General features: G+C 39.1%; 1 protein-coding gene across 3 annotated transcripts in view; it reads right to left on the reverse strand.

The window, feature by feature from the left end:
* CDH13 (cadherin 13) overlaps positions 1-18,571 on the reverse strand; it is a 534,614-nt gene that overhangs the window by 77,576 nt on the left and 438,467 nt on the right. For all 3 annotated transcript variants that reach the window (XM_067302424.1, XM_067302423.1, XM_067302422.1), the window contains exons 9-10: positions 8,310-8,492; positions 6,968-7,221 (exon numbers count right to left, since the gene is read on the reverse strand). In XM_067302424.1, coding sequence (XP_067158525.1) covers positions 6,968-7,221; positions 8,310-8,492 — 437 coding nt within the window. The remainder of the gene's footprint in view (positions 1-6,967; positions 7,222-8,309; positions 8,493-18,571) is intronic.

Below are 18,571 nucleotides of genomic sequence, written 5' to 3' on the forward strand. Positions count from 1 at the left end.
CTGACACCTGCAGCTCTCTGAATTACTGGTTTGGTGCTTTTGCAGGAAGGACGGAAAAGGAAAATCTTTTTGCTTAGAGCAGGTTCCCTCTCTACCTGGCTTTCAAGAAAAGAAAAGAAAAGAAAAGAAAAGGAAAGGAAAGGAAAGGAAAGGAAAGGAAAGAAAAGAGAAGAGAAGAGAAGAGAAGAGAAGAGAAGAGAAGAGAAGAGAAGAGAAGAAAAGAAAAGAAAAGAAAAGAAAAGAAAAGCAATTTGCACTATCCAATATACAGCAACTTCAGATCTAGAGATGTGCTTCAAATTCCCAATAGCTGGGTTCAGGCAGGCCATAAATAAAACTGCAGAGCCAATTCGCGATGCTCTTGGGTGTAACTTGCAGAGAAAAACCCTGGCGCTGCACGCTGAGAGCAGAGCTCAGCCAGCCATTTATAACAACACAACTATTCTTCTGTCTGCACCAGGAAAACAAATCTCCTGTTGTTAGGAATCAAAGACAAGTCCTTCAGACTTTAGGAGACGTATTTAACAATGACTAAGTGTGCTATTTCATAAGCATTCGCTCTTTAAGACTTTCTATCCCCCTCTCATTTTATAGTACTTCCATAATATGATTGTAGGGTATCCCAAAACGCAGGTTTATTGACCTCCCCCTCCAACAAAAGCCCTTTAAAAAGGCTTGATGTGCATCCCCGTATGCAAAATTGATCCTGTAAGTGTTCATGAGGAGTGTGATCTGGAGTCTCATCCTCTTTCAGAAGGGGGCCAGGATCTCTGAAAAAGTCCTGGCAAGAGACATGAAAAAGGCTCTCTGATGTTGTTTTTGCAATTCATGGCTTATATGTTCACGACATGTAACGATGGTGACTGGCAGGAAAAAGAGGAGTAACAGAAATAAACTATTTTTTGCTTTATTCCAGTGAATTCTCCTCAGTTTTCTCAAATACTTGAGATTTGGAAGAAACTCGCTGAACTATAAATCCCACTTCAGCATAGTTTCAGCACTATTTTACAGAAGCTTAGATGATCACTTCATTTTTGGACACAGACGAAGCAAACCATGGCTGAGTTTACTTCCAGTAAATATTGGAACGTTTGCACTGACATCAGCCAACTCCACTAACTAACCCCAAAGTTACGATAATGCAACCTAAAGCAAAATTTGGCCCACTAGTAGAAGTTCCCGTTCCCAAAGTCAATGGACAGGCCATTGTCCAGCAGCTTTTGGTGAAACGACAAATAAAGAAATGTGATCACTTTTAACTTGGTGTCTGTAAGGTTCAGCGCTATCATCCCAGGTCTGCTGTTCAGGGATGAAGCCGCATTTGGTATAAACACATGGATTGCAATAGCAACGTGCACTTTATGTAAAGAGCAACAGTCTATCCACCTTTCGGATCAACCAGCAGCTGTTAGGTGGAAATGATGATAATAACAAATATGATTCTCGCATTTCCAGAATAGTGGCGCTGTCAAACCCCCAGCCAGTGCAATGCAGCGCCGTGGCAGCCCCGGTTCCCGGCTGCAGGGTAACGGGCAGCCAGGTAGCCAGACCCGACAGGCTATTCGAACCTGGAATGATTCATCCCAAAGAAACAGGGATTGACTGCATTCAAATCTGTGCATGCCCACTACATTAATGATGCAGTGAGAAAAGGAGACTGGACTCAAGTGGAAGGTTGTCAACTTTTAAGCAAAAAAGGGCTTTCAAATTGCAACGGTTGAGATTTCGCCACTAAGACAATGTACCTTAATCTGTGCTTCCAGGAAGCAAGCAGACTGCATGGGGTCAGCTGGAATCGGGTGCAGATGAAGAAAATTACACACACATATATAGATATATCTTAGTTACATATATTGCTTCAGATACTTTTGGCAGTTTTTTTGTATTCCCGTGAAACTCGCTGCAGTTTGGGTTCCTTTTCTAAGTTCCCCCGCTTCAAATACTGCATTTTAATTATATTTAATGAATTAGATATGCTTTAGAGCTATAATAAACTTTTCTTGTGAAGATATTTCTGAAGCATTGAGTCACATCACTTACTGAGAATAAATACTGCAATAATATATTTACATAAATAATTTAAAATCCAAGAGCACAGTAGGTAATAAAAATATATTGCCATGATAAACCATGAAACCAGAGAAGAACATTGCTTTAATTAAAAATTACAAATACACTGCAGTAAACAACTTATTTACACATAGTTAAAAGTCTAACTATTGAATATCCTGGACTTGTTGAATCCAAAAAGGGAAAAAATACTTAAACCAATATCTCCATACAGGCAAAATATTGAGGACCATAACTGTGTTTAATTAAGATCTACTGTTAATAATAGATTTCAGAGAGTGAGGCTCTTCTTTTAATTTCCCAAGGTAGAAAATGTTATTAAATTTGGCCTTTAACTTCTCATTGACATGTACACTTGAAACTTCTGATTAAAATTTCAGAGGTTGGGAAGAGGCACCCAAAATTAAACTCTTAAATCTGGCACAAAAATAACAATGATCCCTGATTAAGAAATCAAATTTCAGAAACTTCATTACTGTTCTATTAATAAATTGTTGGGTTATAATTAATATGGGGCCTGCTGGATTTCTTTTTTCTAGAAAAGTTGGAAACTGTAGAGGGAATTAAGTACTTTAAAAAATAGGTTAATGAATCTAAGACGTGTGATCCCACTTGAACGGGCTCCTTTTCTCTCTGGCAGTGATCCCAGAGGAACAAATGCTACTTTCCACTACAAAGTTACATATTCAGGGAAACCCACTGGTTCAGTTTCCTCCTTTCTTTCCAGAAGGTCCAGAGTCCAAAGCTCACTGTACTCATTGCAGACCTCTCCTAGGGAATTACAGGCTTGGGTATAGCTGTGAAAGTCACTCTTAATCTAGTTTGAAACAGGTATGATTTAGAGTAAGATTAAACTTGACGCCTACATTATTTAGCTGCTCCAGACGAGCATGCAGGTCTCGTTTCCAGGATGACGGTTCTACATGGAGCTTCTTTGAAATGTTAACATCACGAGATCAGAGCAGAGCTGACACCACGCAACTTCACCACTAATCATGTGCAAACTGATAGCTAGACCTGAAGCTACACGCTTTTGAGCCTCACAAATACTTGGAGTCATATTTTTTTCAGTGTAATACATTTTTGCCAGCTTGTTTGAGCTTTTAAATGAAATTCTTTCTCGGTCTGCAAAAACACTTCAAGCTGAAGAATAAGAAAGAAAATTGCTTCAAAAGTACAGCTGTCTTTAGGAATCTTTACAAAGTAAGCCACACTTTTCAAAGAGATAAGTAATTTGAATCTGATTCAGACATGTAATGTTCAAAGAATAAATTCAATCTAGATTTGGACAATGGCACACAAGGTTTCTATACACCATACTCACAGTTCTTGAAATGCATTTAGGAGGCTATATCTAGTCGAGTAACTTAATTTCATGATTATAAATAGTCATCAGCCCCTCCTACAAGTTTATATAGCAAACTAACCAAAAATATCCCTGCAGCTAAATAGATTTATATCCCAGTTGTTATAGGCTGAAAATAAAGAAGGTAGCATTAATAATTCTCTGATGTGATGCTGTTTGTGCAGCCTTTGGCACATTTTGAACAGACATATACCATGTTAGGGATAGTGGACATTGTTCACACAGCGCACGTAATAAAAATCTGTTCTTCACTGCGTATTGCAGACACAAAGCCCTATTTGCTCATGGTCAGTGATATTTAGAGTAATATCTTTAAAACTCTGTGTTGTGCCTGCCTGGCCTTTATTTTGCCAGTATAACCACAGTAAGGGCTCTGACAATATAATTTATAGCAGGATAGACTGATAAGCATGGAGCTTGGTATGTAATCTCCATAAAGCAGGTATTCCTGAGCAAAAGCCTTAACTAGCACAACCAGCAAAGCCCCGCTGGCATAAGCCCTGGACCTAGGCCAGACTCTAAACACACACCTGCCTGTAGAAATTTAACAGAAAATATTTCTGCCAGACCCCAACTGGTGAGTAGTTTTGGCCTTTATACATGAATTTTACACTATCCTAATTGCAGATGCTATTCTCATATACTGTAAAGTTTTCTTTTTTTTTTTCCACTAACAGCTATGTGTTTCAATACTACCTGTCAGTGTAAAAAGCATCTTTTAAAAATCCTATTTTATATTTTATGCTTTGCTGTTATTTTAGCAAAAGGAGGACATATAGGTAGTCAAATCAGCCTTTCGAATCATTCCATTATTTTCCAGATTTCCATTACATTTGCATTATTTTCTCCTAACTTTATACAGCCATTTAAATAATTTCTATATGTGATCACTCTTCATTCCAATCCAAACTACCTCAGTTCTGCTCTTCCTTTCTGCGCATGTAGAATGAGAGAAGGGAATCTTGCTGTGGGCTAAAAATCCTCCAGTTCTTGGCCATGCAGATATGGCCCACATTAAGCCTTGAGCTCTGGGAAACCTCTGTTTAGCTTCTGGGCTAGTAATAGTCAAGCTTTGAGACCTCCTTTGCAGCCAGCTGTGAGATGTGGTGGACTGCAAAACTGTTGATGCTATTTAACTGGTTACACACAATACTTAAAACCAAATTAGAGTTTTCAGTGGTTCACCAATATTACCTACAATTTTTGTTCCAGCGTAATCACTAGAAATTCAGTAAAATCAGTAGGTCAAGCTGAGAAATGCAGATAATAGTTTCTGGATTGTGGATTCTGATAAGCAAATCTGTGTATTCTCTTGGCATTTCTTTTTTAGCATTGCAAAATCAAGTGTCACAAATAATTAATAAGATTTTTCTTATCTCCCATGGAAATATTTAGTTATGAATAAATTCAATGCTTATGTTTCTTAAATTCAGTTCCAGTTCCAAAGGGAATAAATATCCTTTCCCTACATAAACCAGGTTCTGAATAATGCAGCTGAGGGTCATATTGCTGTATCTGACATGCAATAGAAATTCCACAGTTTGTCCATCCATCAGCACAAATCTGTATGACAACAGCGAATGAAATAAAAAATCACTGGAGCAAAAACTAAAATTAAGGATAAAAATGCATTCTGTAAATAAACGCATTTATAAAACAAGGGAAATGACATCTGCTAAGAATCACCCTTCAGAGAAACTGCTGTTTAAATGGTAGAGCTCAAAGGTATTTTTGATAGAGAACTGAAATATTCATGCTCTGTTAACTAGGCATTTTTAAGGTGATGCAGAGAACTGAAACTCCTGATTATCTGCCTTGCCTTTTTCCTCCTCCGATGCAGATGAGCACAGTCACCTGTTTAAATTCAACTTCCCATCATTCTAATCCAAGGCTGTCAGTGCAATCCTTTGCAAAGGCATGCTTATCAACATTTATTACTGACACAGAACATCTTCAAGATCAGTAGCATTCTTTTTGGTAGAACAGTGCATGTGTCAAATGTGCAGAATCGCTGCTAAACAATCCTGGGATGGTGGAGAAATCTCCTGCCATGGTACAGACTGACAGTGCGCGTTGTTCAGGCAAAGCTTTGAAGTCGTATTCACAAAGATATTTAGGCCCTTATATACTGGACCAGGTGGATCAAAAATCACTTCCAAACCTTCATGAAACATGAAGGCTGTCCTATTTCATTGTATGAGACTGCAAACACTATCTTGCATAAGGTCTTGCCCCCTGGGTCACAGCCTACACTAGCCCAGAGAAACAAAAAACAGCCCTGAATCCTTCTATTGTCTTTTTGGAAATGGAAAATGGATAATGGAAACTTTAATAACTGAAATTCCATAACTGAAATGTTTATGGGACAGAGAAGACGGCTGCTCGTCAGCTGTGAGGGGCAACCCTCACATGCCCTCTTCTCGGTCTTTAACGTCCTACATAGCCGTTAGTTTGTGATGGGAATCCGCAGTCTACATAATGCACTTGCTGATGCCTCTTTCTGCACTGCAACTCTTAGCATCGCCTGTTCCTACTTTCCACATCAGCTATAGGGAAAGCAGAGCCAATTCCTTTAGATTATGATTAATTTTTTTTTCCTCCAGTGTGCCAAGGATACACTGAAATGAGAATGTAGGAAGTAAGATATGACTTATCTGTTCATTTCAAATTTTTGTCCAACTTGCTAGAGGTACAGGTAGCACCTTCTACTGTAAAAATAATATGCTTTTTAAATTGGCAAAATAATGTTATTTTTTTCCACAGTAATGTTCTGGGAAGCAGTACCACCTTATTATAATACTGATAGGGCATAACAAGCACCCTTACACAGTCTTGGCAGATTTAGATTAGGAAAATAGCACTCATGGGTCACAAGAGAGTCTTGTAATAGATTCTCCATTCTTTAAATATAAAAAGATGACACCACTTAACACCCAGAATTGTTCCTCATAGCATGGCACATTCATGCAACTACATCATCATAGCACAGAAATCAGCATTTCCTTGCACTGATCTTGGCAAGGCCAACTCTGAGTTTACTGAAGAACACGAGTGTTTCACTGAGGAGTATTTTCTCTCTTCTAGCCCTTGAATATAGATGGATGATCATTATTTCTCTAGGGGACATTAGAAATGATCATAAATCAACTTAATCCATATGCCAAACAGGTAAGTGATTTCTACAAGAGGTTTGCAACTTTTACGTGTTTTCTCTGGGTCTCAAGAAGGGGAAGGAATAAAAAAGCAGGTTAAATGCCATTTTGAAACACTGTATGCTAAGCTGTGTCTATTGCTTGCAGCACTCAATTTTCTAGTGCAGTAACCTCGTAGCCTGCAAAAATGTTGTCCTCCATCTAATGTAGTTCTTTGTCTCCATCATACTGAATCTCTGCATTGTTGGAAAAAATTGCCACTTCTTATTATCTAGAGCCCAAACAACTTTAATTAAATTCTGCACTGGCAGGCAAATTCTCAGGCACAGAAAACCTACTCCGTTTTTGACGGACGTAAATTAGGGGGTACTGCACTCACCTGATAGTCTGATGCTGCAAAGTATCTGGATCAGTGGCATTTACCGTTAACACAACGCTGCCTATAGAGATGTTTTCTTGTTTTGTCACTGTCATGGGGTTCGGGTGGAAAACAGGACCTTCATTCACATCCTCAACAGTGATCTGAACTGTTGCCGTGGAACTGGGGCCATAGGCTATGTCTGGAATCAGCGGGTCTTCGTTTTCTACTTTGATCAGCAACGTGTGGAATGCTGAAATCTCATAGTCTAAAGGCTGTAAAACATGTCATAAAATCAGAATGCAAGGTGCAAAGAGAATACTTAACACTTTTTCCTCCTACCCCATTTGCAAGCTTGCAGGAGACAGAATTAGCCAGAAAGGATAACAGCATTTATTACATTTGAATCTTTGTCAGAGTTTAGCATTAGACATGATGGTAGTTACAAAGTGCATTGAAAAATACTGAAGAATGGGAGGGATGGGAGAGAAATGTGTTTTCGTTGACTTACTATGCAGTTCATAATATGTAGTAAGCCCATAACTCTGCATATACATACGCTCTTGCTCTCTCATATGTATATACACATATGCATACATGTGTACATAAACACATATATAAATAAGCATAAATACATGCTTATTTATGTAAATATATAAATATATGCTTATTTATGATGTAATATGCATTTATCAAACAGAGCAGAGTCACACTTAAAAGCTATGAATGATAAGTAACATAAGGCTGTTTTCTCAATTCCTACCGATGCATCAAAAGCAATGCCATGGAAAAATGTTTCCACTTAAGAATTGAAAATGGCTCTTCTGAAGTCAAATAGAGAAAATTCTTGTACAGCCAGCAGCCAGGTCTATTTCAATTTTTTTTTTCCTAACAATGTGAGATATAGGTTTGTCTTCATACAAAGACAGAAACTTTAGAAATGTGGGACCAAATGCAGCTCTCCAGTTCAATCTGAAGCCCTCCCTGGTATGTCCCTTACTTCCCGGGCATTTGCATCGTGCAACTGAGAACAAAACGGGGCCCTCGAGTTCTAACTGCACCTTAAGTCACAAATAAAACCACGTTGTAAAGACTCACTGTTAATGGACTGTGATGCTTCCTACAAAACCAGTGCTTAGCTAAGGCAACGCCAATATAGCTTGTAATGGGCAGGTCCTTATCACTAAAGAAGCAAGGTTATTGCAGCAGAAAAAGAGTTATACATATTGGTCACAGGAAACGAGGGCGGCTAGCCATCTGTATGTTTTTGAGTAACTTATCCTCGCTGTGCTTTCCCTCATGCAGTATATCCAGTGGATGCACCTTCCAGCAGTAATGCGGTACAACAGCAAACGGCCCTTACTTTGACAACAGAGAGCATTCCCTCGTTAGTCTGGGGGTTGGTATGGATTTCAAAACTCTGCCCTGGATTCCCGTTAATAATGGTGTAGACAGCTCTCCATGCTCCGGTCACGGGGTCGTCTCGGTCTCCCACCGTTAAGTTTACTATCACACCGGTGACACCCTCCTTTACTGTGGCTTGAAACTAGGAGAAAAAAGAACATACAGGAAATTGTTACCATTTTCAACCAATAACCGCACACGTACATGAAGTGTTCGAACCAGCATTAGTTATTTACCACGGCAGGAGAAAGATGCAATCCTTGAGTCAAACCGAATGTTATAGACTCTATATAACACATGCCAACTCATGAAATACCAGGTCACATATTACTGCTGCTCTTCCCTCATGCAGCAATGCGAGAGGAATCAAGCCTGGGAAGAGTCTGACCACGAAAAGACAGTTCGTCTCATATTCCTGGGAAAGTGCATCCTGCAATATAGACAGGGCTGCTTACGGGCGCCTACTATCAGAAGCGGAACTATATGCAAAGCTAAGCAGCGGAGCGGGCTGATTAACACAGCCCATTTGTGCCCTCTAATGTGCTATTACTTACAAACTATCCAGCCTTGCCTTTCAGAATATACTTTTTATAAAGTTCCCCAGCCTTATTAATTGTTCATTACACTACACTGTTATCCAAATAAAACGTTTCTCACAGAAAGCGTTCCCAACCTGGGTTTTGGGTGTTTTTTTTTTGCTCTTAGAGACTCTAAAATAATTGGAGCTCATGCTACCGCTTTGTCTGCATGACTGTAAGTCAGGCTTACTTTTGCTTTTCAGTGGGAGAATTTTTTATGACCTTGTGAAGTTTGCTGCACTGCTGTACTATTCAGTCAGCGAAGCCCTGTATGAGCAAATTTGCTCTAATTTAGCATCCAGCCACACAGCGTACATCAACATTATTCTTATTTATGTGCAGGAAAAACATTAGGTAAACCATTGGAAAAGCTTGTAAGGGTCAGACTTAATAACACTCCTCACCTTTCAGGTACTTGCAGTTGACATGCTAAAAGCACTGTATATATGAGTGATAAGATAATACCTATTTTATAGGTGGATAAACCAGAACAATAACATACCTAATCCTGAGAAGCGCTGAACATCAGCGGTACCATTTTAGATCATTACGAAATCTTAGCATTTCTGGGGATCAAAGCTTCAAAAGTTCAAGATTACAAACTTTAATGACACAAATAGGCTTGGTCGTTTGTGCACTGCCTAAAAGCTACATTGTCAGTGACAGTGCTTGATATATCTCTCAGGGACAAAAATCACCCAAGTGGCTTCAAGACCTAAATAGACTAAAAGTCTTTTGCTCGGTCCTATAGACCATATTAATTCATAACACTACAGAAAATTTTGTGAGATTATAGAAACTAGAATATGGCATTTTATTGGTATACAGATTTCATAATCTAGACACTTAGTAGGTAAAATAGATTTCCTGATATTAAAATGCAGAGGAGACAACTGTCTCCTCCTTTTTTTTTTCATTTCTTCCAAGAGGTTTGACTTATGTTTCCAAGCCCTTTTTCAATTTAGCTGCAGATTTTGAGTGTATGCATTCATTTCAAGCTTTCTAGCCTCAAACCTGATTTTATAAAAGGATGACATTATTGATTGGCTATTTCTATCTTCTTTGGTATCTTTAACAAGGAATGTAAAGATTCTTTTGATTTTGATAGTTAATATGTAACAGGTTGTTATTGAGCTTTGGTTCGGACAGATCATTAAACTCATCTGCAGTTCAATTAACTTTAAACAATGATGCAACAATATTTTAGCTTGCTTTGAAACAGATCAAAAGAAATGTGCTATTAAGAATCTTGGAAATAACTGAGGAATGATTACCAAGGTGGTATTCTATCCCGCCCAGCAAGATGCTGTCACTGGAAAGTCCACTTGGACACTTCCTACTCTAATTGAAAACAAGCGATTAGCCTGATTGATATTTTATATTATTTCATATTACCCCAGCTTGAGTATGTATAAAACAAAACATCAGAACCATAAGAGTCAGAATTTTTTCCCAAAAGGCATTCAGTACCAAACAATTCCCATTTAGCTATGTAAAAAGGTGGCCAGATTTCAAGGAAGCTTAACCCTTAAGAATCAGATTTTTCCTCAGATTTGACTGGGCTTCTGATCCTAACTCATATTAACTCTTCTGAAAAATCTTGTTCCACTAGTCAGAATCCACTAGTCAGATTTTATTGTGTTCAATACTCCCTGGATCACCTTGGGAACAGTAAGACCCATTAAATATTTAAAAAAAATCTGGCTATTTTAGATGTATATTTGTGAGCCCATGAGATAAATTTATTATGCTCACCCCACTGAGGATGCCAGACTACGATGGAAAAGATGGCCAAGATGTGCCAGCCAGCTCAAAAACTATTGAATGTCATTTAACAACCTCTAATTCAAGGATATCTTAGCTGGGGTTGGCTCTCTTCTGCACTCTTATTCTCTCGTTGTTTAGGAAAAAGTCTCGCAGGCTTCAGTTGCAGTGAGCTAGCAAGGTAGAACGGGCATGTAGACTTGCTGGGGGCATGAAACTGCAGAGCTTCGAGACCTGCAGAGCAACGTCTACCAGCACGTGTGGTGTCACTAGGTGTCATGGTACATTCACCCCTGGCATTCTCCACATTTTAGAAATAACCATATCAACGCAGGGGGTATTTGAAGCTGTCTGGAATGTTAGACTAAAATCTGTTCAAGATGGATGAAAAAGCAGAATGATCAAATCAGAGAAGTTGTCATATGGCTATACTCTAAATTTATAACTTGAAAAGTGTAATAAATCACAGATTTGCAATTGTGAAAGACGAACACCTACTGTGAAACAGAGACGCCCAGAAAAATACAGCGTATATTATCTAGAAGGTGAACTCTGTTGCCTGCTTAGCTACCTGTACACAAAGAATAGGCTTTCTGGTCTTCCAGAAAAATGTTATGTTTATACTGGTTCCCTTTCAAAAACAAAAGCAAAAAAGGGAATTTAAAAACTATGTAAGGATAAAAATAGGAATTAGATTTGCAAGCAGAGAGAAGATAACCACAGGTTCATCATATTTCAAAATGAAAGATTTACATTCTTAAAGCGCAGTGCTTAACCAGGAGAAGCTGATGCAGTGCTCTAAAATAAAACCCCATAGTGGCTAACACAAATAATTGGATCAGGAGTTAATTGATTTTACTCTTTTTAAATATCCGCACATCCCCTAAGCACCACCATAAATTAAGAATAAAATAGATGAGTTCAGAACTTTATTTAAACTGCTATCATCAGGACCCATATTAAAAATAGTAATTTAGAAGGCAAACACCTTGGACCAAAATTGCACTTGGCTGGAAGGAGCAACACTCATTTACTACAGCTGAGCATTTCAATATGGAAGTTTAACTTGCTCTGTGGAGACATATTGTCATTTATTGTGTGTGTCCTGAACACAGCCTAGAATTTCTAGTCATTCTGTCATGTTTGGAGCTTTAGAAACATAGAATAAAAAAAGACCTGGCTCCCTTTTCCTGCACCCAAAGACTCATAAAAAAGAGAGAAGGGTGGACAACAGACTGACGGCAGCTTACAAGGAAACAATGAGCCAAGAGGGGCCAGCGGTCTACCCTTAATCATCAGGTTTTTGCAGACAAATGAGACTTCTGTCCGGGAACTGAAAGACATCATGGAAGTATACTGATGGATGTATACGAAGAGTTCCTCTGAAAGCGTGAAGGAAGGGTAGCTTGTGAGAAAGCACAAATGGACTTATTTGAGAAAGCAATGAGTGAGCAACGTTTGCTGTCACAATGGACTGCCTGGAAACAGATATCTACCACTGGACTGTCCTATGAGAGGCCACAAAGCTGGTTCCAGTAGGCCATGGAGGTTCCTGAGAGTGAAAAAAAAGTAGCTTACACTTCTTATAGCAAAGAAGCAGGAGTCAGTGAAGGGATGACAAGGAGATGGATAACATTCAGAACAACTGTGTTGGGATACGGCCTGTGTACCAGCATCCTGGATAGGCCTGAGCAGACGAGGTATCTAAGTTCAGCAGTCAAACTCTGCTCCTCTTTCCCTGGATCTTGGAAGGCTGCTCCAAGCTATGTGAAAAGCTTGAGAAAATAAAACGAAAATTTATGCTTCCAAGCTGGCAGGAATTTTATCTTACTGAGTATAGGAAAACCAAGATGGCAAGTATCTAATGGGAACAATCAGGCCTGCATCAAAGACTGGGTAAAGAGAGAGGTCAAGTGGAGAAAGAAAGTAATTGAACCACAGCTCAATTTTAATAGCTCTTTCCTGGAGGAGCCAGGATATAATATAACAGAGAGCAGCGTCCTTCTCCACACCGAGCTCTACAGAAGCCTGGTGGGACACTAACGTGACAGCTCTCACTGAACAGCAAAATGTCTCAGTGTGATCTCAGGAATAACCAAATCTTGGCAGATTTCCATCAAGAGGCAGATATATGAAAAGACCAGTTTGTAAAATTTTATCACCCAAGAATCCAAGCACTTAACCCCAGCTTAGCCTTAAACAGCGAAAGGTGCCCTGAACGCGCCACAAGCGCGGGTTGACTGCCAATCTTGTGAGCAGGCCAAACCGTCCGGTAGTACTGCATTCTGCCTAATCTCGTCTACAGATTTTGAACGTGCTTCCTCTATCAAATTGTGCATAGCCTTCACGATATGGACTCAAATAGCTGCTGTACTTCACTGCAGAGAGAGCTGTATTAATGTAATGGATTAAGTTGATGCAAGCTGTACATGGAACAATAAATGAAGCACTTTGGAAGCCATTTAGATGAAAGACACTACGTAAATATAAGGCATTATTATAGTATGACAAGGATTTGATGCGGTAAACTAGATGCAAAACACAAATTAAAGCTATGAGTCACCTCAGCAATCTTTAGTAATTGGCATTGTCTTACTGCTATAATGCCGGCTCATAGGTACTATATTACTTCTTAACTTAAAATGTTTCTTTCAGCTTATTCTATATATTTTTTTGCAAATACATCCCATTCTTCCATCTCCCCAGTGATATTACAGAAAGAATTCAATTGTGCCTTAGGAAGAAATCTTTCTGAATATATGAAATTGACCATAATCATTTTAGATGCAATTTCACTTTTTCCTTTTGAATAAATTTCATAGGCTATGTAATGTAAACGCCACGTGATCTTTCAAGGCACACTCCAGCTACTTTGCAAATACAAGCACTGCTCAGTAATGAAGGGGAAAATGAATATTTTTGTCCACTGTGTGCTGCATCCTGCAACAACAGCAACAAATCCAGAATATTAATTAGTTAAATGGAAGGCCAGAGATTAAATTCTTTTCTCTGCAATATGATTACAATTTCCGCAGACACTGTCAAGCAGAATTTGTGCCTATTTATTGAAAACTACATAGACCCTTAATATCATTGATATTATGTGTGTGAATGATTAAAAAAAGGCAAAGGGGTCTGAACATGACTATATCTTGTTTTGCTGCTTGTCAGTTTGCTTGGAAAAGTACTGCTAAGGAGTACTAGTAATGCCACAAAGAAACACAGAAGTATTGATCAGGTCGCTTCCCCATGCTCCAGGAGCACTCAGTCCCTCTCTGAGCTGCTTTCCACTGTAATGGAGCTGAGCCATCTCTAGGACTCTGTGGGATCTCTTCAAACACTCTTTAGCTATTAGGATTCATGAAGGAAGAGGACAGGGATAGAATATGAGAATAACAGGGTAAAATGGATGGATAACCTGTTGGGTGCATCAATAGCTGCCTGTAAAGTTGCCAAAGTGGCAATGCAGGGACTCTGAGTCATTTTATCCCTCTTGCAGACATCACAAATGTTAGAAAACTTTGGAAGATCTACAGAGTAAAATCCTCAGAGGATTCACAAATGAATTTAAGGATTTTTCCTTTCTGCTTCTTTCCCCATGGCAGTGCTCAAACCCCATTTAGAGCTGCTGTTGTATTCCTATCCCCTCATTTATGTGCTTTACAGAAAATTACAGGAGACTAAAAGGCCATTCAGGGCCATTTAGAAACAGTAAATAAGTGATGGTGAAGCATGCTTGGATATAGCCACTTTTCTGGAATCGTTTCAAAGAGTTTCTCTGTGGTTTGACTTCCTTTATGGTAGATTTTGACTCCCTCTCAGCCCTGCTCATGGCCTCACTGAGTGAAGGCAAAAAGGTAATTCTAGCACATATTAATCATATGCCGAATGCCTGCCTCAAAGCTTATTACCTCCAGGGCATACATCAAATGTAGTACAGTTGTCTGAAGATTCAGAAGGAAGATGAACATACTCTTTTCTTCTGCAGAATACATAAATAATTTAGAAAGGAAATCTAACTTCTCTTTCATTCTCTTTTCACTTTTCCACCTATAAAGGCAAGGTGCATTCAATTACTTCTACAATAAATCAAATATCCACACATGCTCTGGACACTCCTAGAGTGATGGTCCTCTTCGAGTAAAACAAATAGTCTTTCTCCGAGTGGACATAGAACAGTGAAAGGCCACTAGGATATTTACTACACTTAAGGCACTTTTGAGAAAAAAGCAAAGAAATAATACCATTCTTATCCATCAAAATTCTCCCCCCGCCCTCAAGGTAGAACAGACCTTATGTTTAAAACAACAGCATCAGAGAAAATGATGATCTGACCAAGCTTGAAAGAGCAAACTACACCTATTCACCTGTTACAGTCAGCGTTGCCTAGGGACCAGGGAGATATCTGCTTTTCACATTTATGAGACCGCTTGCGCTGTATTCAGCCAACCTAGCTAAGTATTATTTCTTCCTCACTGCTCTTCCTGTCAAGAACAGTGTTAAGCCTATGTTCTTTCTCAGATGCTGGATGTCTCTTTAAATAGAATGAACAGACTTAGGTGGATTTTTCTCTTCCCTTCTCTTCCACTGCATTTTAGGAACAAAGAGGTTTTATAGTCATTCTCCTCCATTAGTACACTCAGAGCTCGCACTTAGGCTAACGACTGTCACGTGGGAAGTGAAGGGAAGGAGGCCTCATTAAAAGCTCACCGTTCATTTTTAGCAGAGTGTTTTTCTTCCCCAGAACAACTTTTCTGATGCTGAAGACTGACATACATGGTTGAGCTTACTGATACTGTCTGGCTAATGGAAAAAGAAGTGCAGAAGCCACCTACTCCCATTATAAGGAAAAATGGCAAGCTCTCCTGTGCCACTAAAACTGTCCCAGATACAGGTAGGACACATTTGCTCCATTGGTCAGAATCCTAAGCACCAAATTCCTCATACTGCTTCCCAGACTGAGTCACATTTTTGAGTTTTGTCCAGACCTGGACTGAGTTTGGGAAAGTTGCCCTCTTCACGTGCTGAAGTTGCCAGCTGTACCGCTCAAGCTCCTTAACAGCAGGACAGAAAACTTCATTCCTCTGAGCCTGAGTGGTAAAGAAAAGGGGAATTTCATCTGCAGCAGTACGATTTTTTTGATAGCCTTGACTGTGATCTGCATACTCTGCTAGCAGAGGCCACTCAATTTGCTACAGAGTCTGGGAGATATAGAAAAGAAGGAGAAACTACTCTAGTGGCTTTAGTCTCCTTCCAGGTATAAATAAATGTAATGTGGCCATCCCTGGACTGTTGGGAGGGAGCTGGGCAGTGACAAGGGCTGCAGTGGATGAAAGCAATTGATTATGTTAAAATTATTGTCATGTTTACATTTGGGAAGTAGAGAATGGATTTTGGCACTTCCCTGTAGGAAGGTAACTTCCCAGATCTCTTTTCATGCATGTACGAAAACTGTTTGTTTTCTAGTGCTACGCAAAGGCAAACAAATTAATGCAAGAAGAAAAGAATGACTCATTCTAAATAGGTGAAGGAAGAAAAATTTCCCAGCTAAAATTCTAGAGGGATAAGGTTCATCCATATAAGTACTGCTACAGCTATGAACAAGTGTTCTGTGAAATCCTAATTTCATGATTTATTACATTACATTTTTTTTAACACAAATCAATTCACTCTCTTATTCTGTGATTTGAGGACTGAACAATGAATACTTTACTCCTGAATACTTTACCAAACATGCCGTTAGAACTGACACGAGCTAGGACCGTGCATAGATTTGATGAAGAAATTAAATGCCAAGAAATACACTGGCAAGCAGGAGTTTCCATACGACTTGATCCAAAAAACCCCCAAAAGCAACCTTTAAGATGATGCTCTTTTTACTAAATAAATCACCACCTAAGAAGGTGTGACCTGTTTTGGGAGTTATTTTCCTGTATGTTTCTCCTGCCTTCCATGAACAACAAATAGAAAACACGCTCACAGCTGGTGGCATGCGCATAGCGTAGTCCAAGTGAATTCTGTAATACTGCTGGCTGCTCTAAATATTTGGTCATTGCACACACAGATTTTGCATAGTCATCTCTAGTGACCCAGCATCAATGTGGACAATGTGAAGTTGAGCATAATTTTCTGAAAAAGCATTGATTCTAGATTTAAAGACCCTAAGTGATTAGCATTTTATCACATTCTTTGGTAATCAGTTCAAATGGTTATTTGTTCTTTGTTTAAAATTATGATGATGTTTACCTCTCGATTGTATACAAATAAAGAAATAAAAAAGCAGTCTGTGAAGCTCTCATATACAGATACCAATTTCGTATTGTCTGTCACAACGTTCTGGAACCCAGTTATTTCAAGATCAGATTCAAAATGTAGGTTAAATACAATTTTGAACGTAGATGAAACTGAATCACAATTTAATAGTATTTCCAAATATGACTTCACTGTCCAAGGAAATCATAGATTCACCCTGGGTTTTTCAAATCCTTCATACTCTTTTCAGAATGTGGTGAAAATACTCTCTCCTGGTATCTTAATAGTGCAAGACTGATCTGTATTTTAACCAGGCTGAGAAGCCACCATGTCTTCGCAGAGAGGTAGAAATTACAGTGTAAATGAGATTTTCTCAATGGCAGAATCTTTGAGTTGTTTAATAAAAAGAAGCATATGCACCCAATCAGAAATCTTGCTTTTTCTGCCCTGAGAGGAGATTGCAAATTTCTCCAAAGAAGATGGTTATTTACTGTGCCAGCTTACAGCTGATCACGACCCGTGCTGCCAACAACAGATGTTTTGACAGTGGTTAAGCTTCTTCCCAAGGTCTTTGGTGAGCTGTGCCTAACAGCACCGTTCGGAGCCTTCCGAACGACTTGTATCTGTAGAATATTTTAGCAATGAATTTAATCAATTCCCTAAACTTCTGGCATTTCAGGTTGTGCCAGCTGATGGGGATGAGCTGCCCTAGATTTACAAGTCCCTCCAGCTGAGAGCTGTCTGAAGTTAGCCCAGTTTGAAAACTCTTTTTTGGAAATGGATAAGAAATCTGCAAGGTTCATACTGTGCTAGTGGAGGCAGGAGGTACAGATGGAAGTTTACAGGCAGTTTTATGTGCAGTGATACAAAATTTGTCTGAATTTTAAAAATGAAAGCTATAGCCAGCATTTTGTTTTCCATGGAAAACTGGGTGGGGAAGAGAGAATTTGGGCCAAACGCTCCATATTTCAGTACATCTGAACAAAATAACTCTTACAAGCCTGCCGACAAAGTGATGAATGAAGTCTATAGCATGTAGTTTCTTTTGCTGGATATACATGAGTTTCTCTCAAACTATCCAGCTACATCCTGTTTGCACAACACTCACTGAATATAAATATTATGCCTGTATCAAAGAGCTGTGATACAAGAAGAATCATTTAAAGATCATAGACATAGCAGAACTTCTGTGATTAATGCTCTCTGTCCTTTTCTGTTCTTTTCCTCCCATAGCAGGAAAGTCTTTATTACATCTAAAACATCAAGGAAACCGCAGTGCTCTCATTACCCCAGCAGGGAACAGCTAGGCTCTGGGGTCTGCAACCCCATTGGCACAGAAAGATTTGCTTCCCAAGGTCAAGAAAAAGAATAATGGAAATAAATGAAACCTTGCTGGACTAATGATTTTGGAGTGGTCTGAGTCTCCCCATATAGCACTGTGCTGGGAGCTTTCAGAAGACAATTTGAGAGGAATCCACTTGTGGCTGGGGCGGCATGGTTTGAAAACACATCAGAATTAAACATATATTGAGACATACTATGCTGAAGAGTGACCGAAGCATGGAGCAAACGGATGTACTGTTTGGCATCGCACAGATGAGGAAAATGTCAGGAAGAAAGGAAAAAT

This window comes from Apteryx mantelli, chromosome 10, assembly GCF_036417845.1.
Source record: "Apteryx mantelli isolate bAptMan1 chromosome 10, bAptMan1.hap1, whole genome shotgun sequence".
Lineage (NCBI taxonomy): Eukaryota > Metazoa > Chordata > Aves > Apterygiformes > Apterygidae > Apteryx > Apteryx mantelli.